At 39.2% G+C, this 23,212-nt stretch overlaps 1 protein-coding gene across 10 annotated transcripts in view; it reads left to right on the top strand.

The window, feature by feature from the left end:
• Positions 1-23,212, top strand: part of MPHOSPH9 (M-phase phosphoprotein 9) — a 70,575-nt gene that overhangs the window by 29,374 nt on the left and 17,989 nt on the right. For 9 of the 10 annotated variants that reach the window (XM_041728882.1, XM_041728880.1, XM_041728879.1 and 6 more), the window contains 5 exons: positions 3,683-3,770; positions 6,126-6,341; positions 16,614-16,661; positions 17,814-17,878; positions 19,267-19,368. In XM_041728882.1, the coding sequence (XP_041584816.1) occupies positions 3,683-3,770; positions 6,126-6,341; positions 16,614-16,661; positions 17,814-17,878; positions 19,267-19,368 (519 nt within the window). The remainder of the gene's footprint in view (positions 1-3,682; positions 3,771-6,125; positions 6,342-16,613; positions 16,662-17,813; positions 17,879-19,266; positions 19,369-23,212) is intronic. The other variant, XM_041728876.1, reaches the window with a different exon arrangement.

Below are 23,212 nucleotides of genomic sequence, written 5' to 3'. Positions count from 1 at the left end.
GTCGAAATAGCAAAGAATTTTTCTCAAAGGCAAAGAAGACAAAGCCCCTTGAAAAAAAGATTAGGAGGGAACTGAAATCTTTTGGCCCAGTTAATAGTTTAACTTGTAAAATTCTAGGAAAACTAGCCTTTATACTAGTTTGTGGTTGGTGTGGTAGTTAGCCTGTAGTCTTATTGCTGAGAGTTACTGCAGCTCCCATTGTGCTGCTGGGAGTGGCGCTGCAGGTAGGGGTGGGGCTGGGGCTGGGGGTGCAGTGGTAGAAAGCAGTAGTTTGAAAAAAGCCAGAAAAAAAAGCCAAGTTAAGTGTTCTAGGAAAAAAGGAAAAGAGTAGATGGGAGGCTAAGGGAAGTTGGTTCTTGTTCTTTTGTCATTGTTTGTTTTTAAGAAGACAAAGATGACTGTAGGTACTACTTGTGAAAAACGGAAGTATGAAAGAAGCCCATCAGTAGACCTCATTAGGTTAAAAATAGGCTTCCAGAGAAGGTGCCTAGTGAATGATAGCTGTGTAAAGCACCTTTTTTGTCTAGAAGCTGCTAGAGACACAGAGTGATGAGGCAGTGTAGGGGGGTTGGACTGGAAGTCAGGGTTTGGAGAAGTGGCCGTGTTAGAATGGTGACAGCAGGGAGAGCATAGAAGTAAGTGTATGGAGAGCATGCAAATGCAGAGCAGTAGTTGCGGTCATCTGGAACTGGAGAAATGAGTCATCTAAGACAAAAACCAATTTTAAGTTGTCAGCATATGCATCAGATTTTTTCAAACTTAAAATTGCAAGTGGGGGGATCCCTGGGTGGCGCAGCGGTTTGGCGCCTGCCTTTGGCCCAGGGCGCGATCCTGGAGACCCGGGATCGAATCCCACGTTGGGCTCCCGGTGCATGGAGCTTGCTTCTCCCTCTGCCTGCTTCTGTCTCTGCCTCTCTTTCTCTGTGACTATCATAAATAAAAAATAAAAATAAAAATAAAAAAAAATTGCAAGTGGGAGAATCCCCCTGGTACTGTAAATGGGGCCATTGACACAACAACGTGGGCAAGCTGTGATACCAGATTGTTACGTCACACAGTCTCATACTACAATCAGTGTGGTAGTTAAAGTAGAGAAATATAGTTAACATATATACCTACACTTGACTCTTTGGTGCTCTTTCTTTCAAAAACAGTTATATCAGGGATGCCTGGGTGGCTCAGTGGTTGAGCGTCTGTCTGCCTTTGGCTCAGGGTGTGATCCTGGAGTCCCGGGATTGGGTCCCGCATCAGGCTCCCTATAAGAAGACCGCTTCTCCCTCTGCCTGTGTCTCTGCCTCTCTCTCTGTGTCTCTCATGAATAAATAAATCTTAAAAAAAAAAAACAGTTATATTAGTATTTGATTTCTGCCTGGCATTAATGCACAGTGGTCCAGAGTGAACTCTGGAACTACTCTGCCAGGTTTCAAATCCCCATGTGATTGCTTACAACCCTGGAGGAATTCAGCTTCTCTGTTTTCTCCTCTATAAATTGGTAATAATAGTCTTAACTCATAGGATTGTGAGGATTGTGAAGTGCATAACACATGGCATATAATCAGTACTAAGTAAATGTTAGCTTTTATTCATAATTCATTAACACTGAGTCAGAATGATAACTAAATTCTCTTGTGTATTTTGTGATTTTTGAGGCTCTGTGATGATTAACTTTACGAAGAAGGTCTTTAATTATAAGAATAACACATTCATGCTAGTTTGGAAAAGTACACAAGGATCCAATATGAAAAGTTTCTCTACCCAGCCTCTGTTTACATTCCAGACTTCATTTTTATATCTTAGAAAACATAATGCACAGATGTATATATAGGTTTTTTTCATAACAAAGATCAAGACTTTATGCAGTCTTCTGTATTTTTAAATTTAAGTTTATTTTTTTAAGATTTTATTTAATGGGGCAGGGGTGGAGAGCACAAGCAGAGGGAGTGGGAGGGAGAGGGAGAAGCAGGCTCCCCTCAGAGCAAGGATCCTAATGTGGGGCTCCATCCCAGGACCCCGGGATCATGACCTGAACTGAAGGTAAATGCTTAACCCACTGAGCCACCCAGACGCCCCTAAATTTAATTTTTAAAAAAGATTTTATTCATTTATTCATGAGAGACACACAAACACAGAGGCAGAGACATAGGCAGAAAGAGAAGCAGGCTCCCCACAGGGAACCCAATGCAGAACTCAATCCCAGGACCTTGGATCACGCCCCGAGCCAAAGGTAGACACTCAACCACTGAGCCACTGAGGTGTCCCTCTAAATTTAATTTTTTTAATTTAATTTTTAATGTAAAATATAAAGAATAAAATATACCATGTTAACCATTTTTAAAAAGATTTTATTAGTTTTTTAGGGAGAGAGCATGAGAATCCCAAGCAAACTGCACTGAGTGTGGAGCCTCACATGGGGCTCGATCTAACAACCCTGAGATCATGACCTGAGGCAGATCCAAGAGTCAGACACTTAATTGGCTCTACTCCCCATGTTAACCATTTTTAAGTGATCAGTTCAGTTCTCTGGCATTAAGTACATTCATGCTGTTGTATAACCATTGCTGCCATCCATCTCCAGAACTTTTTAAAAAGATTTATTTACTTATTTGAGAGAGAAATAGAGAAAGGGGGAGGGGCAGAGGGAGAGAGAGTTTTAAGCATGGAGCCCAGTCCCACAAGCCTGACACCACAACCTGAGCCAAAAGGAAGAGTTGGGTGCCTCCCAGCCTCTGTCTCCCACCATCCTACTTTCTGTTTATGAATTTGATGCCTCATATGAACTTGTGGTAGACTTCATATAAGTGGAATCATACATGTCCTTTTGTGCCTTGCCTATTTCACTTAGCACATTGCTCTCAAGGTTCATCCATGTTGTAGCAGGTGTTAGAATTTCATCCTTTTTTTTTTTTTAAAGAGGGAGTAGGAGGGGATCCCTGGGTGGCGCAGCGGTTTGGCGCCTGCCTTTGGCCCAGGGCACGATCCTGGAGACCCGGGATCGAATCCCACATCGGGCTCCCGGTGCATGGAGCCTGCTTCTCCCTCTGCCTGTGTCTCTGCCTCTCTCTCTCTCTTTCTGTGACTATCATAAATAAAAATTAAAAAAAAAAAAACAACACAGTATGTCTCTCCAAAAAATAAAAATAAAAATAAAAATAAAGAGGGAGTAGGAGAGAGAGAATCTCAAGCAGGTTCCATGCTCCCAGCACGGAGCCCGATAAGGGGCTTGATCTCTCCAACCTGAGATCATGACCTGAACCTAAATAAAAAATCTGATGCTTAACCAATTGAGCCACCCAGGTGCCCCAGAATTTCATCTTTTTTAGGAGTGAATACTACTACATTGGATTGATAGACCACAATTAGTTTATCCATTTATCCTTCTGGACACTTGGGTTGCTTCCATCTGTTGGCTAGTGTGCATGTCGCTGCTATGAACATGGGTGTACAAATGTCTGTTTATATTTTGCTTTTGTCACTTAACTTATATGATCTTTTCATATTGTTTTTTTCTGAAAAATAGTATCATCAAGTTTATTGGGATGTATTTATTAAAATGACATCCTGAGTGTTCACTAACATTGGAGAATTTGTTTTATGCTACATATTGAAGAATCAGATTTATAGAATTCTTTGAAGGGAAAGGATTTTATCTTCTAATTTTTTCATTTCAATTTTTGGTTTTTAGATGTGGCCAATTAGATAGTGCTCTGAGTGAAGCTACTAGTCGTGTGAGAACACTTGAAAATAAGAATAACTTACTGGAAATAGAAGTTGTAAGTACTCCTGTTGTTTAGTGGTTTAATGTTAAAAATTGAAGCCTTTGGGGCAGCCCCGGTGGCGCAGGGGTTTAGTGCCGCCTGCAGCCTGGGGTGTGATCCTGGAGACCCAGGATCGAGTCCCACATCGGGCTCCCTGTGCATGGGGCCTGCTTCTCCCTCTGCCTCTCTCTCTCTCTCTCTCTCTCCCCCCACCCCCACCCCATGTGTCTCTATGAATAAATAAATAAAATCTTAAAAAATAAAAAAATAAAAATTGAAGCCTTTTTGTTAACTGAACTTTAGAGACAAGTTAATAGTTTTATAAAAACATTGGGTATATGAGGTTTTTTTTTTTGTTTCTGTTTTTTTTTTTTTTTTTTTAGGTTGTCTCATTGTTAAGTAAGTTTTTATTTTGAATATAAACTGGCAGGGATCCCTGGATGGCTCAGCGGTTTGGCGCCTGCCTTCAGCCCAGGGCGTGACCCTGGAGACCTGGGATCAGGTCCCACATCAGGCTCCCTGTGGGGAGCCTGCTTCTCCCTCTGCCTGTGTCTCTGCCTCTCTGTGTCTCTCATGAATAAATAAATAAAATCTTAAAAAAAAAAAACTGGCTTCATATGATCTGATAAACTTTTACACTTTAAAATTCTATTTTTTTATTGTGATATAGTTTACATATTATAAAACTCACTCTTTGGAAGTATATGATTCTGTGGTTTTTAATATATTTGCATACTTGTACAACCATCACTACAGTTAGTTTTAGATATTTTCTCACTCAAAAAGAAGCCCTAAACCCTTTAACCATCAGCCTTTCCCTCCTAATTCTTAAAACTCCCTCTCCCCAACTCCTAGCAACTACTACCCTACTCTCTGTTCTTTGGATTTGCCTATTCTGGACATTGGTGTAAATGGAATCATATAAATGACTTTTGGTGTGTCTGGCTTCTTTCACTTAGCATGACTTTTTCTTTTTTCTTTTTTTTTTTTTTAAGATTTTATTTATTCATTCATGAGAGACACAGAAAGAGGCAGAGACATAGGCAGAGGGAGAAGCAGGCCTCATGCAGGGAGCCTGATATGGAACTCGATCCCAGAACTCCAGGATCATGCCCTGGGCCAAAGGCAGACGCTCAACCCCTGAGCTACTCAGGCATTCCTAGCATATTTTTTTCAAATTTTGTACATGTTGTGGCATGAATCGATATTTCATTATTTTTATGGCTGTATAATACTCCGTTTTATACATAGACCAAATTTAATTTTTAAGATTTTATTTGAGAAAGAGCACAAGCAGGGGGAACGGGAGAGGGAGAAGCAGATTCCTTGATGAGCAGGGAGCCCGATGAAGGCTTGATCCCAGGATTCCGAAATCATATTCTGAGCTGAAGGCAGACAAGACACATAACTGACTAAGCCATTCCGGTACCCTGGGTATACCATATTTATCCATTCATCAGGGATGATAGAAGTTTGGGTTTTCATTTTTTGGGCATTATGAATGATAATGCTATGAATATTTGTATACAAGATTTTATGCATACTTCTGTTTTTCATTTTCTTGGATGTATAACTGGAAAGCTTAAACTTAAAAAAAATCTTTTTTTATGTATTATCAAGTTTTATTCTTCTACATACAACCTTATAAGTAACGTTTTGATGGAAGATGCCAGTTAACATTCTGTGGACTCTTGGTCTTTCTTTGATGTAATTTTAGTTGTCTATGTCCCCCAAACCAAAAGCTTCTCGAAGTCAGGGTCTTGTTTGTAGTGCCTGGCACCTAGTGGATATTCAAGAAATGATTATTGAATGAATGCTAACATATCAGATGTGTTTTGAATTTTGTCTTTTATTTTCCTAGTGAGAGAACAGGGTAAGAAATGCTTTATTCTTCCCTAAATATTAATGTGGGGCAACAGATTCCAGCTGTGTTTTGAGAGGCACAGGTAGGAGAAGCAGGCTCTGTGCAGGAGCCCAGTGCGGGACTTGATCTCGGGAACTGCGGGATCATGTCCTGAGCCAAAGGCAGACCCTCAATCCCTGAGCCACCCAGGTGTCCCTAATTATTTACTTTAAAGATTTTATTTTTAAGTAAGCCAATGTGGGGCTCAAACTTAAAACCCCAAGATGAAGAGTCAAATCCCTACCGCCTGAGCCAGCCAGGCATCCCTGAAGCTGTTATTTTAGTAGAGTAATCCTTTTTAGTCTTCATGCCAAGACTTAACAAAATATTGAATTTGTTGATTCCCTTTTGTAGGTTTTATTTGATTACTTTTGCAGTTTAATATCTACAATTTGTTAACTGCTACTAAAACATCTGTTTTTTTTTTATTATTAAAACAATTTATTATCTTTGTTTTTATTTTGTAGAGTGATTTCAAAGAACGCTTCAATGCAGCCAGCAGTGCTTCCAAAATTTTGCAGGAACGGATTGAGGAAATGAGAACAAGTAATAAAGAAAAAGACAATACCATCATTCGACTAAAATCTCGACTGCAGGATTTAGAAGAAGCATTTGAGAATGCTTACAAACTCTCAGATGATAAAGAAGCGAGACTAAAACAAGAAAACAAAATGTTTCAAGATGTAAGTGACAAATAATGGAAACTTAATGACAGCATAGGCCAAAAGTAATTTTAGGTATTATGCTCTTACAAGCAATTATGACTTTTTCCAACTTTATTTTTGTTTTATGTAACTTTGCTGTAGCTACAAATATATATTGTCTTGATTGAGTCAGTTGAGTCTTACCTTGAAGCAGGAAGTCAGCTTTCAGAGCTGTGGTGTCACTCCCACACCTTTCCGCCTCTAGCAGGTCAACTTTTGAGGTATTTTAAATCAACATCTGTATGGCTGGATAGGTAAAATGAACCAGATTTAGAATAGGTTTGATTGAACTTTTTAATTTTGCTGTCATTTAAAATTTGGATTTTATGTAACATTGAGACTGCATTGGGATTTGAGTTGTATTTTTTTCCCCTCAGGTTTTTTTTTTTTTTTTTAATAATTAGGAGATATTTATTTATTTTTATTTTTAAATATTTTATTTATTCATTCATAGACCCAGAGAGAGAGAGAGAGAGAGAGAGAGAGAGGCAGAGACACAGACAGAGGGAGAAGCAGGCTCCATGCAGGGAGCCTGATGTGGGACTCGATCCCGGGTCTCCAGGAACACACCCCAGGCTGCAGGCGGTGCCAAACCACTGTGCCACCGGGGCTGCCCTCCTCAGGTTTTTCTTAATATCCTTTGTTATGGTACATAAAAAAAAATCTGAAAGTATTTTAGCTGTTGGATTTTTTTCCTGATAGCTTTAATTTATCGTTGCTTTGACTTTTGTTGTCATTGCTTTGATTTTTTTACGTTTATTTTCATGAAGATAATACATGTAAGTGGTTTAAATAGTCAAATCTTAAATGAAGAATGGCAGTCTTAGGATGCCTGGGTGGCTGAGCAGTTGAGTGTTTGCCTTCAGCCCAGGGCGTGATCCTGGAGTCCCGGGATCGAGTCCCACATCATCGGGCTCCCTGCATGGAGCCTGCTTCTCCCTCTGCCTGTGTCTCTGCCTTTCTCTCTCTCTCTCTATCATGAACAAATAAATAAATCTTAAAAAAAAAAAAAAAAGTCAGATTCTCAACCAATCAGATTGAGCCACCTAGGCATCCCATGGATCTCTTGTTTTGTGTGCATCTTGTGTCTTCTTTCTTGATTTAATTCTTTGTTTTGCTAGAGTATATCTCCTGAAAATAAGAATACATGGGAGATGAATTCTGAAGCCTTTCATATCTGAAAACATTTGTAGTTTGCCATCACACTTTAAAAAAATATATTAGGGGCAGGCCAGGTGACTCAGTGCTTTAGCGCTGCCTTCAGCCGGGCCTGATCCTGGAGACCCAGGATTGAGTCCCATGTCAGGCTCCCTGCATGGAGCCTGCTTCTCCCTCTGCCTGTGTCTCTGCCTGTCTCTCTCTGTGTCTCTCATAAATAAATAAATAAAATATATTTAAAAAAATAAATAAAAATAAAAAATATATTAGATTTTTTAGAACAGTTTCAGATTTACAGGAAAATTGAGAACATAGTGCAGTGTTCCCACATACCTGCACAATTCCCTTGTCAACATCTTGTATTAGTATGGTATGTTTGCTACAATTAATAAATCAATATCGATACATTATTATAAGTAAATTCTATAGCTTTTTAAGATTTCCTTTGCTTTTACCTAATTTTTTCTGTTCTAGGATCCCATATTACATTTAGGTATCCTGTCTCCTTAGGCTTCTTTTGGCTATGACAGGTTCTGAAATTTTCCTTGTTTTTGATGACCCGGACAGTTTTGAGGAGGATGGTTAGGGATTTTGTTGGATGTCCTTGGGATTTATCTGATGTTTTTCTCATGCTTAGACTGTAGTTATGGGTATTAGGAGGAAAACCACATAAGTAAAGTACCATTTTCAACAAATCATATCAATAAGCCTGATTTTTTTTTTTCCTGTCAGGAGAGAATGGATATAAGCACTGTTCAGTATGTCATATTTGATTGGAACTTCATATGGTTTGGTTACTCTGTTCTTGTGTATTAACAGTTATACTTTTTGTGTGTGAGTACATGATGAGATCCTGATTTTTAAGACTTTTTGTATGTTTTACTTTGACATAATATCAGAATTATAGAAAGTTGCAAAAATTGTATAAAAACTTTCCATATCCGGACACCTGGGTGGCTCAGTGGTTGAGCCTCTGCGTTTGGCTCAGGTCGTGAACCCAGCATCCTGGGATTGAGTCCTTCCTCGGGCTCCCTGTGAGGAGCCTGCTTCTCCCTCTGCCTATGTCTCTGCCTCTCTCTCTGTGTCTCTCAGGAATAAATAAAATATTTTCTTAAAAAAGTAATACAGGGCAGCCCTAGTGGCTCAGCGGTTTAGCGCCGCCTTCAGCCCAGGATGTGATCCTGGAGACCTGGGGTCGAGTCCCATGTCAGGCTCCCGGCATGGAGCCTGTTTCTCCCTCTGCTTGTGTCTCTCTGCCTCTCTCTCTCTCTCTTTCTCTCTCTCTCTCTTTCTCTCTCTCTGATGAATAAATAAATAAAATCTTTAAAAAAGAAAAGTAATATGAACTTTCCATATACCTTTCATCCTGAGTCTAATTCTTTTTTTTTTTTTTTAAGATTTTATTTGACACACACACACACACACACACTCGTTGGGGGGCCAGTGGGCAGAGGGAGAAGGACAAGCAGATGCCCAGCTAAGCAGGGAGCCACTTGGGGCTCGATCCTAGGACCCTGAGATCATGACCTGAGCTGAAGTCAGATGGTTAACTGACTGAGCCACCCAGGTGCCTCTCAATTCTAAGTCTTAACATTTAACAATATGTGCTTTATCATTCTTTCAGTGGTTCCATGTGCCTGTGGCTGTCCCTTCGGTCGGTGCAGATATAGAGAACACTTCCGGCATTGCAGAAAGTTCTGTTGGACAGCACTGTTGTAGAGCATTCTTCAGTTTGGGTCTGTGTTTTGCAGAGTCAGATTCAGATTCTTAGAATGCACAGAAATACTGCAGAAAGAAGCTGAGGCCTTCTTAGCACCTCTTATCAGGAGGCACATGCCAGCTTTGTGGTATTGACTCTGACCTCTTGGCTAAGGTAGTGTCTGCCAAGTGTCTCCACTGTAAAGTTCTGTCTCCCCATTTGGAATTATTAAGTATTAGGGGATATTTCAGGACTTTGTAAATCATCTTCTTCTCATCAACTTTTACCCACTAGCTGTACCATTCACTGAAGAGTCTTTCCTGAAACAAGCGATTACTGTTGTGGTTGCCAAATGGTGGTTCTTCTATTACTCCTTCTACATGTTAAGGAAAGGAGGAGTTCTCTGCTCTGTTTATATCAGTGTGGACTCATGAATTCTTATTTTGTTCAGTGAGTTAAAGTTCTTTTTACTGCTATTATTATTTTGATGCTTGCATTGTCCTAGTTTTGGCCTTGCCAGGTGACTCCTGTATCCTTTGGACATGTTCTTGTCATTCTTTAAACATTCTGTAGCAAGGTATTCCAGGCTCATCTTGTAATTTACCAATCCCAGCCCTAAATTAGTCATTTTTTCCAAGGAGCCCTCGTTCCTTTAAGTGGAAAATGATATTTATAAATGAATGTCTAGCACTGGGTATGTTCATTGCCACTGGGATACCATTGTTTGGATTTTAGGATTTTATGTATTTATTCATGAGAGAGACAGAGAGATAGTCAGAGACATAGGCAGAGGGAGAAGCAGGCTTCCTCTGGGGAGCCTGATGCAGGATTCAATCCTGGGACCTTGGAATCACACCCTAAAGCAAAGGCTGATGCTTAACCACTAAGCCACCCAGATGTCCCCGGAATGCTGTTTTGAGCTGAAATTATATTAATGTTGCCACTTATAACACTTTCTTCCTTTGCTTTTATCGTATCAAATATTTTAAGCATAGGGAAAAGTATACAGAGTAATATACAGAACAAACACATGCCACCGTGTGTAAAAGCACTTGAAATACCCCCTACTATATTCCTTTCTCTCCTACCTGCTATGCTGAATATACTCTTGGTTTTCCCCATGCATTTCTACTTTTGCTCCACATGCATGTGGCTGAAAACAATACATAGTAACATTTGATGTGTCCTTAAATTATATATGAATTGTATTGCACCACATATTTTCCTGCAACTTGTTTTTTTTTAAGTAGGTTCATGTCCAACATGGGCATTAAAATCATGACTGCAAGATCAAGAGTTTTAGGCTCTACCAGTGAGCCTGCCAGCTGCCCCTCCTGCAACCTGTTTCTTCGCAGCATTGTTTCTAAGATTTACCATGTTGATATATGCAGTTTCTATTCAACTGCCTCCCCAGTGCCCCATTTCTGATCATCCCTGCCTTCCAGGGAGTGACTAATCTGAACAGTGTGAATGTCTTCCCATGGCTGTGTTTTTATACCATTACATGTGTATGTATGCTTAATCAGTGTTGTTTGGCATTTTTTTTTAAGATCTTATTTATTCATGAGAGACACAGAGAGAGAGGCAGAGACCTAAGGAGAGGCAGGTTCCAATCCCAGGACCCTGGGATCACGACATGAGCCAAAAGGCAGACAGACGTTCAACCACTGAGCCACCCAGGTGTTCCTTGTTTGACATGTTGTGGAGCTTTTTATAAATGCTGTCACACTGAATTCACTATTCTACAACTTTTTTCATTGGTAAGATTTATTCAAGTAGATACATTAGCACTATTTCATTTGTTCTCATCCTTGTGTAGTACTCCACTCTGTGAATCTTCCCCAATTATCTATTTTCCTCTTGCCAGTTTCTTTTTATTGCCATTAAGAGCAACAGTGCCATGAACATTCCTAAACAGGTCTCCTTAACACAGACCTGTGCAGGTACCTCTAAGATATTGTTCTAGTTACCAGAGTCTCAACACAGATGACCCCAAAACTGGACATATTCTGCTTATGGACTCATTAGTCACAGAACTTGTACTGGACACAGCAGGACAGCTTGTCTCTGTTATGCAACATTTAGGACCTTGGCTAGAAAATCAAAGGCTGGGGGCTGGTTGTTGATGGTGGCTATCGACTAAGGCTGCATTCCTTCTCCATTTGGGTTAGTTTGGCTTCTTTGAGGCATGATGCCTGAATGCCATGGATCAGTGTCCTGAAAGAGTATTCTGACAGCTATACTGCCTTTTTTTGACCCAACCCTGGAAATCATTCAGCGTCATTTCTGTCATATTCCATTTGTTACATAATCTCAAAGACTGCCCAGGTTTAAGGGAAGAAGAAAGAGATACCACTTCTCTCTTTTTTTCTTTTTTTTTGAGATACCACCTCTTGATGGGAGTGGCAAGATTCTGGAAGACCCTGTGTGAGCACAAATTGCTGCTCCCATTTTGGGATTTAGTCTGTCACATGAGCCTGTGTTCCTATGAGTACAGTGGCTGAGACATAGAATATGAGCACTGTCATCTTCATTAGGTATTGCTAAATTGCTCTCCGAAATGGTTGTGCCAGTTCATTTTCCCACCAGTAATGTGAGAGAATTCTTGTTTTCTAAATTATTTCCAATGCTTGGTATTGTCAGACCTCTTAATTTTTGCTGTCTGATTGATGTGAAGTGGTTAATATGTATTGCAGTTCACTTCTCTTTGCTTGATTTGCATTTCATCTGGTGTTATCTTTTATAGGGTACAAGTTTCGTATTTTAATGTCCAAAATATAGTCTTGTTTGTTTTTTTTTTAAAGGTTTTATTTATTTATTCACGAGAGAGACAGAGGCAGCGCTAAACCGCCGAGCCACCCGGGCTGCCCTCTTTTATGTCTTGTTTTACAAAATCTTTTCCTACTCAAGAATCAGAAAATTAATCTCTTACATATTGCCTTCTAAAATTATATAGCCTTGCTTTATACAATTAGGTCTTACGACCACAGATTGCCTCTTATATGTGGTGTGAGATAGATACTGAACTTGATTGTTTTTTCAAATGATTAGCCAATTATCATAGCATCAGGTTGTTGTTGTTGTTGTTGTTGTTGTTTAGCATCAGTTTTTTTTTTAAAGCTCATTTATTTAAGCAATCTCTATACCCGGTGTTGGACCTGAACTCACAACCCCATCGTTGAGAACCATATACTCCACCAACTGAGCCAGCTAGGCGCCCCTGACAGCACCTTTTTTAAATAGAGTATCTCTTTCCCTACTGACTTTTTTTTTAAGGTTTTATTTATCATTGCACTGAGCAGAGAGCCTGATGCAGGGCTTGATCCCAGGACCCCAGGATCATGACCTGAGCCAAAGGCAGATGCCTAACCAACCGAGCTACCCAGGTGCCCCTTCCCAATACCGACTTTTAATGCCACTTTTGTTATATATTATATCTTTCCTAGGTGAGTCTGTTTCGGGGCTCCCTTGTCTGTTTCATTGGTTGGTTTATTTGTCCCTGAATTTATCATCTTAATTACTAGCATTTTATAATGAGTTTTGATTTTTGATATAGTGCTTCCTTAACTTTTTTTTGTCTCTTAAAAATTATTTTTGCCAATTTTTCACCCTGTTTTATTTCATGTAAATATTACTGTTGGCTTATCACATTTTATTTAAAAAACAAACAAACAAACAAACAGCTACTTTGCTTTTGGAGTGCTTGGCTGACTTAATTGGTGGAGAATGTGATTCTTGATATCAGGGTTGTAAGTTCAAGCCCCACTTTGGAGGAAGAGATTACTTAAAACAAAGCAGGGGTACCTTGTCACATGCTCTTCCAGCTGAGCCAGCCAAGTACTCCTATATCTTGATTTTTTAACATTATCCATAATTCTCATGAATGAAGGTTTAGGTCTTTCACACATCATTTGACTAAGAGTATAGAATTCTGGGGTATATTTTCTTCCCAACAGATTTTTAAAGATTTTAAGGATTTTGTTCCATTGTTTTATGTTGCTATGAGAATATGCCTGATGATTCTCTTCCTTTCTCTCCTTGTCCCAGTCCTGTGACTTTTTTCTTCTTTTCCCCCATTTTTCTTATTTTGAAAGCTTCAAGCCTACAGAAAAATTGTACAAATGGTATGATGAAAACCTCTGTATATTCCTTGTCTAGTTCACCAGTTGTGAATATTTTACCACATTTGCTTTAGGTTTTCACAACATTTAAATTTTTTCCTTTGGCTGAACAATTTGGGAGTAAATTATAGACACTGAGATTTTACTCCTCAATATTTCAGTAGGTGTCTCCTGAGAATAAGGACATTATCCTACATAATCTCAACATCGTTCCCACAATTTAAATTTAATACTGATGTATACTAGTATCTAATATACAGTCTATATTCAGATTACTCTGGTTGTCTAGATAATGTCCATTGTAGATGTTTTGGTTTTTGCTTTTTAATTCAGACTACAAGAATCGCACATTGCATTTAGTAAATACGTTTCTTGTTCCTTAAGAATGAGTTCAAAGCTCCTTCTGGAAGTTTTAACTTCTTTTTATTTTTTTTTAAATCCATGGTGTCCTTAAATTCCATAACAATGTGCCTTTTTTAATAAAAGATTTATTTATTTTTTTGTTATTTATTTATTTATTTATTTATTTATTTATTTATTTATTTATTTATGATAGACCTAGAGAGAGAGAGAGGCAGAGACACAGGAGGAGGGAGAAGCAGGCTCCATGCCATGAGCCCGACGTAGGACTCAATCCCGGGACTCCAGGATCATGCCCTGGGCCAAATTTGGGCAGGCGCTAAACCACTGAGCCACCCAGGGATCCCCAACAATGTGCCTTGATATAGGTCTTTTTTTCATTCATTGTTGGAGGTGTAGATTCTTCCAATCTGGGAACCAGTGTCCTTTGGTTCTACAGACTTGCTAATGTTATTTCTCTGCTGATTTCCTTCCTGCCTTTTCTGTTCTTTCTCTGGAACTTTCACCAGTAGATGTTGTATTGAATGGGTTGATTTTCAAAGGCTTATGTATGGTTTAGTTTCCATCATGGCCTCTTTGTTTTCTATCTACTTGTTTCAGTATTATATTTATTTTCTGTCTCATTTTTAGTTATTCTAATAGCTGTTCCTTGCTCTCTAATTGCTAGGTTTTCATTGCTTTCTGGTTTTGTTTTATGAATATATCACTAATTTCTCTGAGAATAAGAGCTTTCTTTTAATACTTTCTTTAGTTTTGATTTATTATTTCTTATTATTTCTTCTGAGTTAACCTTTCAGTTTGAAGTCAGGTTCATATTGAGTATGTTTGCTTTTTTTTTTTTTTTTAATTTTTATTTATTTATGATAGTCACAGAGAGAGAGACACAGGCAGAGGGAGAAGCAGGCTCCATGCACCGGGAGCCTGACGTGGGATTCGATCCCGGGTCTCCAGGATTGTGCCCTGGGCCAAAGGCAGGCACCAAACCGCTGCGCCACCCAGGGATCCCTGTTTGCTTTTTTTTAACGTTGGTTCTTTTCCTATAGACTCACTTTTAAGTGGCAGGCAGTCAAAAGCCATTTGGAGAGCCTGCGTGTACAGATGGGACCTATTTTCTGGTAGCCTTTACTTAAAAGCGATTATAGAGTGACGGACCAGCTGTTTGGCTAGGGAACCTCCAGATGTGGTTATGTAGAGTTTTTTTTTTTTTTTTTCTTGGATTGTTTGGTTTTCCCAAGGAAGAGTCTTCCAGTCTCTCCTTTGGGACTTTACAGTCAAGCTCTGGTGGCTGGGGATAGGGAGCCAATTTTATTTATTTATTTTTGAACTTTCCTTAGTTATCATTCCTTATCCATTTGCTTCCCTCACCTGTTATACGTGGGTTTCCAGAGTTGCATTTGTCTCTCATTCACATTCCCAGTGTCCTGTTGCCTGGCTGGGCAGCGCATTACTGTCCGGGCTCTAACCACTCAACTTAAGGACCTTTAACCAGCTCCCTTTGGTCAGCCTGTCCTTCTACCCTATCTATTTACTACTGAACCTAAGATTCAAGTGCTGAGCCTCTCAGGGTTACAAAGATACTAGCCTGCTTACCATTAGCATTCTGTATTCAGGCCTGATGTAGGCACTGAAGCTTATAGCCTCCTCTGCCTTGTTATGTCTTAATTGAGATCTCTATTGTGCTTACCTCTTGATTTATATCTGCCTCATTATTAATTTAGTGGGATCTTGGGATAAAAAGAAAATTCTTTGAATCTGTCTTCTTTTTTTTTTTTTTTTAAAGATTTTATTTATTTATTCATGAGAGAGACAGACAGAGAGAGAGAGAGAGAGAGAGAGAGGCAGAGACACAGGCAGAGGGAGAAGCAGGCTCCATGCAGGGAGCCCGACACGAGACTCGATCCCAGGTCTCCAGAATCAGGCCCTGGGCCGAAGACAAGCGCTAAACCCCTGAGCCACCAGGCTGCCCTGAATCTGTCTTCTTTAATAAGAAGTCTCAAAAAAAAAAAAAAAAAAAAAAAAAAGAAGTCTCACGTATATGTATTTTAAAATAAATTACCTAATTATATTAGACTTAGAATTGTGCCTTTACTCTGTGGAACTAATTTATCAAAAAGAAGTATACAAGAAAGAATGTAAACTTTAATCTTTTAAAATACTGCTTACTTAAAGGGTCTTTTTTTTTTTAAGATTTTATTTATTCATAGAGACAGAGAGAGAGAGAGAGAGAGAGAGAGAGAGAGGCAGAGACACAGGCAGAGGGAGAAGCAGGCTCCAAGCAGAGAGCCTGACGTGGGACTCAATCTAGGGTCTCCAGGATCACGCCCTGGGCTGCAGGCGGCCCCAAACTCTGCACCACTGGGGCTGCCCAAAAGGTCTTAATTGATACTAGTTTTTGTCTTTATTTTGAAACAAATTCAAACTGAGAGAAAACCTGCAAGAACGATCCTATTCCTTCTACCTAGGGTCACAGTTGTTAACATTTTGCCATATTTGCTTTGTCACCTCCCATATATGTATGTTCACACGTGTGTTTTTTTTTTTTCTTGAATCATTTGAGAGTAAGTTGTAGATGTTATGCCCCTTTACCCCTATCTTTTGGTATGTATTTCCTAAGAGCAAGGGTCTTCCATGTATAGTCACAGAACAAATCAAATAAAGAAATCAAATATGCAATTCACATCCAAATTATAATTTTATAGCACTTTTTTTTCCAGTCCAGGATCCAACCTAAGGTCATGCCTTACATTCATGACTTATACTCTTTTTACCTCTTTAGTCGCCTTCTGGAACAGTGTTAACCTATTTCAAGACCTTAGAATTTTTGAAGAGTACAGGCAGCTATTTTATAGACTGTCTCTGAGTTGACATTATAATGTTTAATTTTGTGGTACATTTCTTTGTTTTTCCTTGTAGCTCTTAGGAGAATATGAATCCCTTGGAAAAGAACATGAAAGAGTAAAGGTAATGATGATTCATGTTCTGAGCTTCATGGAGGGGCAGAAACACTGGGTTGGAAATGAAGAGGGCTGACCTGTGCTATTTATACCCCTCTGTTCTTCTCATCCTCCATCCCCATCCAGCTGCTTGAGTTAGATCACTCACTTCATCTTCTCTATCAGTATCTTTCTTTTCAAACATTTGCCCACTTAAGTCTTAAATTTTTGGATATGTTAACAAACATTGAATGGCTATTTGAGATGAGTTGAGATGAAATTTTTGGAAGAGTATAAGGTATGATACTGATGCAAAAAATTACTAAATAATATTTAAATATAAAGTTTTTTTTATAAAGTTTTTTTTTTAAGCATTTGCTTTTTGTGGGTTTTTTTGAGTTTATTGATTATGTGTGATTTTTTTAATGAAAGTTCGGGAACTACATATTTGAATTCAGTGAAACCCCACAGTAATGCTGTAGGTGGTGTCCAAAGTATTTCTGTTGTATAAAATTCAAGGTTGTGTTAAAAAAAAAAAATTAAAGGTTGTGGTTGTTCACAGCATACAGGCCTGCACAGCTGGGCAAGTGGGTGGGCATGTGTGTATGCTGGGGTCTCAGGAGCCATTCAGCACGTCTCACATCTCACTGGCCAGGTATCTGTTTTGCCATTTACTAAAGTTTTAGGCAAGTTGTGGCTAAAACATGTCCGTTTTAACACTGGATTGCTTGTAATCGAGCAAGGCATAGTAGGCTGTACCTATTTGACAAGGATGTATGTATGGCTGTTTGTATAAATCAGAATTTTGCTCTCATTTTTTCCCCTTGAATTATGTATTCTCTCCCGTGGTTGATGCTATATTTGCTGAGTATCTGCATAATTTTCTGTGTAGCTCTCTAGTGTGGCCTTTTTTTTTTTTTTAAAGATTTTATTTATTTATTAGAGACACAGGGGGGTGGGCAGAGACACAGGCAGAGGGAGAAGCAGGCTCCATGCGGGGAGCCTGACGTGGGACTTGATCCCAGGTCCCCAGGATCACGCCCTGGGCTGAAGGCAGTGCTAAACCACTAATTCATGGGGGCTGCCCCTGGTGTGGCCTTTGATTTGCTTCATATTGTGTATTTTAAAAGAATACATCCTGAATATTTCAGTTATTAAGGTTTTTCCTTTATTTTCATAGGATACATTAAATACAACTGAGAACAAATTGCTTGATGCACATACTCAGATTTCTGACTTGAAAAGGTAAAATGTATTATCTTACTAATAAGGTAATTACGCCTCCTTTTAGCATTTAAGTATATGTCCATACTGAACGCAATGAACAGAAAATTTTTTGTGAGGATTTTTAGGCACTTAGAGATCATATTTTATGCTAACCTTCCCCTGACCTGGAAATACATTTGATTTTAGCCAAAGAAGATTTTTAAATGATTATTTTGGTGGTTGTATTGAGAAGTGTGCATTTCCTGAGATGTTCTGTGTTTTGTCATCATAGCAAAATCTAAATGATACTAAACCATTGAAAATCCAAAAAAAAAAAAAAAAAAAAAGAATTTTAAGAAGCAGTCTAGTTCACCGAATTATATTTGTGCTCCCAAAAGAAAACAGCATTCACACCAACTTTATGATCATCTACTTTCTTAAAAAACTGGTTTGGGGACTATATTCATGATTTGATTTACTTAGATAAAACCAGAGTCATAAATGGTCCCTATGCAAATGGTTGAATACTTCTAATTGGCTTTGGAGCATGTTTCTGTATTTGTATTTGGAGATGTGTCCTTATTTGGAGATTTTATTGCACTCCTCAGGACTTCCCACTGGGGAGAGTGTGAACACTGGCCTTCTTATTTGCTCAGATCTTTTCTGTGATGCATTTTCTATGATAGCTTCCTTATGAGATTGGCATAAAATGTCAGCCTGTTAGAGCTGTTCTCAAACCTTCCTTGCAGCAGGGTAGGCAAGAATTTGAGTTTAAAAGATGAGACAAAGACATATGCAAAGTCTAAAAAACAGAAAGAATGCCAGCTAACCTCAAAACAATTAATTGGCCAGAGTCTTAGTTTCTGTGGGTAAACTTGAAAATAGGCTTTTATTCTGTGCATAGCACAGATGAGGTAAGCTGCCTCTAGATAGCTCTTCAGGATAGTTTAGCCTCTGTGTCTTAAAAATTAGGAAGTCTTTACTGGCTCTTATATTAAATATATATCTCCCTTTTTTTGTGAAAACATTATCTACCATATTTAGAATTAAACATGGTAGAATTGCAGTTTATTTGAATACTTGTATTTATTTTATTTTTTAAATTTAATTTATACCACATGTTTTGGTCTGTAGTCAGATTTGTATATTTTTTTTAAACTTGACTAGTCCATTTGTTGTTTCCTTTTCCTTCAGTTGTAGTATATGGAATGCTTCTTTGTAGAGTTTAATGTATTTGCCTTTCAGTATATGTTCCAATTTGTTCAGCTTTTTAACGATTATTGGGGCATTTTATTATGAAAGCAGGTTTACCAACCAGCAGTTCTTTTGTCACTCCTTTTCTAGAAGGGTCTGTTAGATAAGTAATTTGTAGTTAGGCTATTCTAAATTTATTGTGTACTTAATTTATCTCATTCCTTTTGAATTAGAATAATTTCAAAACTTGAAGCTCAGGTCAAGCAAGTGGAGCATGAAAATATGATAAGTCTTCGCCATAATTCTAAAACTCCCATGAGATCCTCACATGCCAAGTAAGTTATTTTGTTTAATCTCCATAAAGCTAGAAATAGGTGCACCCTTTTATTGTTTAAGTCATAAGGAAGTCAGAGTTAAGTGTCATTATAGAACTTATATATGTAAAAGCATCTAATTATGGGGCGCCTGGCTGGCTCAGTCAGTGGAGCGTGAGACTCTTGATCTTGGGGTGGTGAGTTAGAGCGCCACGAGGGATGTACAGCTTACTTAAGAAAACAACAAAAAACCACCTAATTATTAGATATCATAAAAACTCTCATGCAGAAGCATTTGCCAAAAGGCGGAAATAGAATCAGATTGGGTGTAAAGAGACCTGAAATGTTTTCTTTGTTGACTCTACCCAGCTGTGTGACCTTAGGCAAATCACTTAATTTTTTTGGAGTTCAGTGTTATTATCTGTAAAAACGAGGACATTGGGCTAGAATATCTCAGAAGGTCTTGTAGCCCAAAAATTCCAGAAATAATATTCCTTTTTTTTTTTTTTTTTAAGATTTTATTTATTTGAGAGAGAGAACATGAACAGGGAGAAAGGGAGAAGCAGGCTCCCTGCTGAGCAGGGATTCCCTACACAGGGCTTGATCCCAGGACCCTGGGTCATGACCTGAGTCAAAGGCAGTGACTTAACCTACTAAGCCACCCAGGTGCCCCTATTCGTATGTTAATGAGCAGACCTATGAAGACAAATCTTCATTAGGTTGTATGGATTTTTCATTTTAGTTTTTTTAGTTATTCAAAATTAGCTTTGCTATAATCTCAGAGCATTATCTTGATACATTTATAGAGTAGGGTTTTTTGTATTAGTTTTTACTATGATTTTATAAAGTATATTAAATGAGTAGATCATAAAGTCATAATACTGATGTGTATCAGAAAGATTGTTAAATTATAACCTTTCTAAGTCATAATTGTCAAATGAGAAACTTTCTCTAGATCTTTGTTCATTAACAAGTTAGAACATAGTGAATTATTTAAAGAAAAAATTTCATAAGTTACTGAAATTGAACATTTGAGAGAGAACAAGAGTGGGGTGAAATTGGGGTCAGGGAAGGCCTTTCTGTGGAGGTAACTTGTAAGCAAGGAGGTAAGCCCTGTGATGTGTTGGTGGGGGGCAGGCATGAGGGAGGGAGATGTTCCAGGCAGAGAAATGAGCTTTATTATGTCCTTAAGTAGGAAAGGGCTTAACATGTTTAAAGAACCTGGAGGAAGCTTGTGTGCCTGAAAATTGCCAGCAAGGGGTAAAGTAGCTCCAGGTGAAATCATGGATGGTCATATATTACTTTCTAAGCCATAGTCAGGAGTTTGGATTTTACTCCTAAATCTTTTGGGAAACCTTTGAAAGGTTTTATGTGATAAGATTAGGTCATCTGATTTCTTATTTTCTTTTTTCTTTCTTTTTATAGAGAGAGAGAGAGTGTGAACGGGATGGGAGGGACAGAAGGAGTGAGATAATCTTAAGCAGGCTCCATGCTCAGTGCAAAGCCCAATGTGGGGCACAATCTTGTGACCCTGAGATAATGACCTGAGCTGAAATCAAGAGTTGGATGCTTACCTGACTGAGCCATCCAGGCACTCCTGATTTCTATTTTTTTAATGCACCTGCCATGGGGAAGAGATGAAGAGGAAAAGGAGAAGCAGGCACACTAAATAACTAGGCAATTGTAGTGTTAGGAGAGATGGTGTTTGCTGGGTGGAGGCCATAGAAATGGACAGATTAGAAGGGTCTGAAAGAGATTCCAGAGGTAGAATCTGTAGAACTTGGTTAAGAAGAGAAGAAAGGGGGTAGCCTGGGTGGCTTAGCGGTTTAGCGCCACCTTCAACCCAGGGCATGATCCTGGAGCCCCGGGATCGAGTCCCATGTTGGGCTCCCTGCATGGAGCCTGCTTCTCCCTCTGCCTGTGTCTCTGCCTCTCTCTCTTTCTCTCATGAATGAATAAATAAAATCTTAAAAAAAAAAAAAAAAGAAGAAGAAGAGAAGAAAGGAAGGTGTCCCATAACATCTTGGTTTCTGTCTTGAGCAACTCAGGGTGCTATATATTGAACTAGGGAAGAATTGAGAAGAGTAGACCATGGGATATAAAGATTGGAATTTCCTTTTTTTTTTTTTTTTAAATTAATTTTTATTGGTGTTCATTTACCAACATACAGAAAAACACCCAGTGCTCATCCCGTCAAGCGTCCACCTCAGTGCCCGTCACCCATTGCCCTCCAACACCCGCCCTCCTCCCCTTCCACCACCCCTAGTTCGTTTCCCCGAGTTAGGAGTCTTTATGTTCTGTCTCCCTTCCTGATATTTCCCAACATTTCTTTTCCCTTCCTTTATATTCCCTTTCACTATTATTCATATTCCCCAAATGAATGAGAACATACACTGTTTGTCCTTCTCCGATTGACTTATTTCACTCAGCATAATACCCTCCAGTTCCATCCATGTTGAAGCAAATGGTGGGTATTTGTCGTTTCTAATTGCTGAGTAATATTCCATTGTATACATAAACCACATCTTCTTTATCCATTCATCTTTCGATGGACACCGAGGCTCCTTCCACAGTTTGGCTATTGTGGCCATTGCTGATAGAAACATCGGGTGCAGTGATAGAAACATCGGGGTGCAGTGGAATTTCCATTTCAAATATTTTAGTTTGAGATTCATACGAATTCCAAGTGGGAATCAGGCAGGTGATTATAAATTTACATTTGGAGCTCAGAAATAAGGTCTTAGGCTAGAGTTAGAAATTTTAGAATTACCATTTTGTAGTGCTTGAGTGTGGGATATATGATAGGTGTATGGTGGGTATATGATAGGTTGTGTGGGATGAAGCTCTGAAGAGCCCTGATGTCTTGATGTTGGGGGCAGAAGGATTAGGCACAGGAACCTGAGAAAGAGTTGCCAGGGTGCTAGGAGGAACCCTAATGGTGGCCAGTGGTGTGGATGCTGCTGAGAGAGCAGGTGAGGGGACTGGCGACCCTTACATATGCCAGCTAGGGCTTGATGGCCTGGAGAGTGGTTTGCATGAAGGAGCAAATGTGAACATCCATTGAGAATGTTGTATAGAGTGAGTGAAAGCAACCTATATGTTTAACAGCTGGAACATTTAATCTATTGTGATACTGGGGATTCCTGGGTGGCTCAGTTTAGCGCTTGTCTTCCGCCCGGGGCATGATCCTGAACTCTCTGGATCGAGTCCCGCATCGGGCTCCCTGCGTGGAGCCTGCCTCTCCCTCTGCCTGTGTCTCTGCCTCTCTCTCTTTGTGTCTCTCATGGATAAATAACATCTTTTTATTTTTTTATTTTTTTATTTATGATAGTCACACAGAGAGAGAGAGAGAGAGAGGCAGAGACACGGGCAGAGGGAGAAGCAGGCTCCATGCACCGGGAGCCTGATGTGGGATTCGATCCCGGGTCTCCAGGATCGCGCCCTGGGCCAAAGGCAGGCGCTAAACTGCTGCGCCACCCAGGGATCCCTTAAGATTATATTTATTTATTCATGAGAGACACAGAGCAAGAGCCAGGCAGAGGGAGAGGCAGGCTCCCTGCAGAGGCCTGAGGCGGGACTCGATTTCAAAAGCAGGCACTAAACCGCTGAGCCACCCAGGGATCCCCCAATAAATAAAATCTTTAAAAAAAACTAATATATTGTGATATATTTATGAATGATGCAATATAGTGTGACAGTGCATACATTAGATCAGGAATTGATGAGCACAGCCCCCAGCCCAAATCCAGCCTATTGCCTGTTTTTGTAGGGCGTATGAGCAAGGAATGGTTTTTGTATTTTTAAATGTTTGGGAAAAAATCAGAGAATAGTATTTCATATATGTGAAAATTATATGAAGTTTAAA

The sequence above is a fragment of the Vulpes lagopus genome, chromosome 14, assembly GCF_018345385.1.
Source record: "Vulpes lagopus strain Blue_001 chromosome 14, ASM1834538v1, whole genome shotgun sequence".
NCBI classification, from domain to species: Eukaryota; Metazoa; Chordata; class Mammalia; order Carnivora; family Canidae; genus Vulpes; species Vulpes lagopus.
Note: the sequence above shows the minus strand (reverse complement) of the source record. Positions and strands in the feature narration are given on the sequence as shown.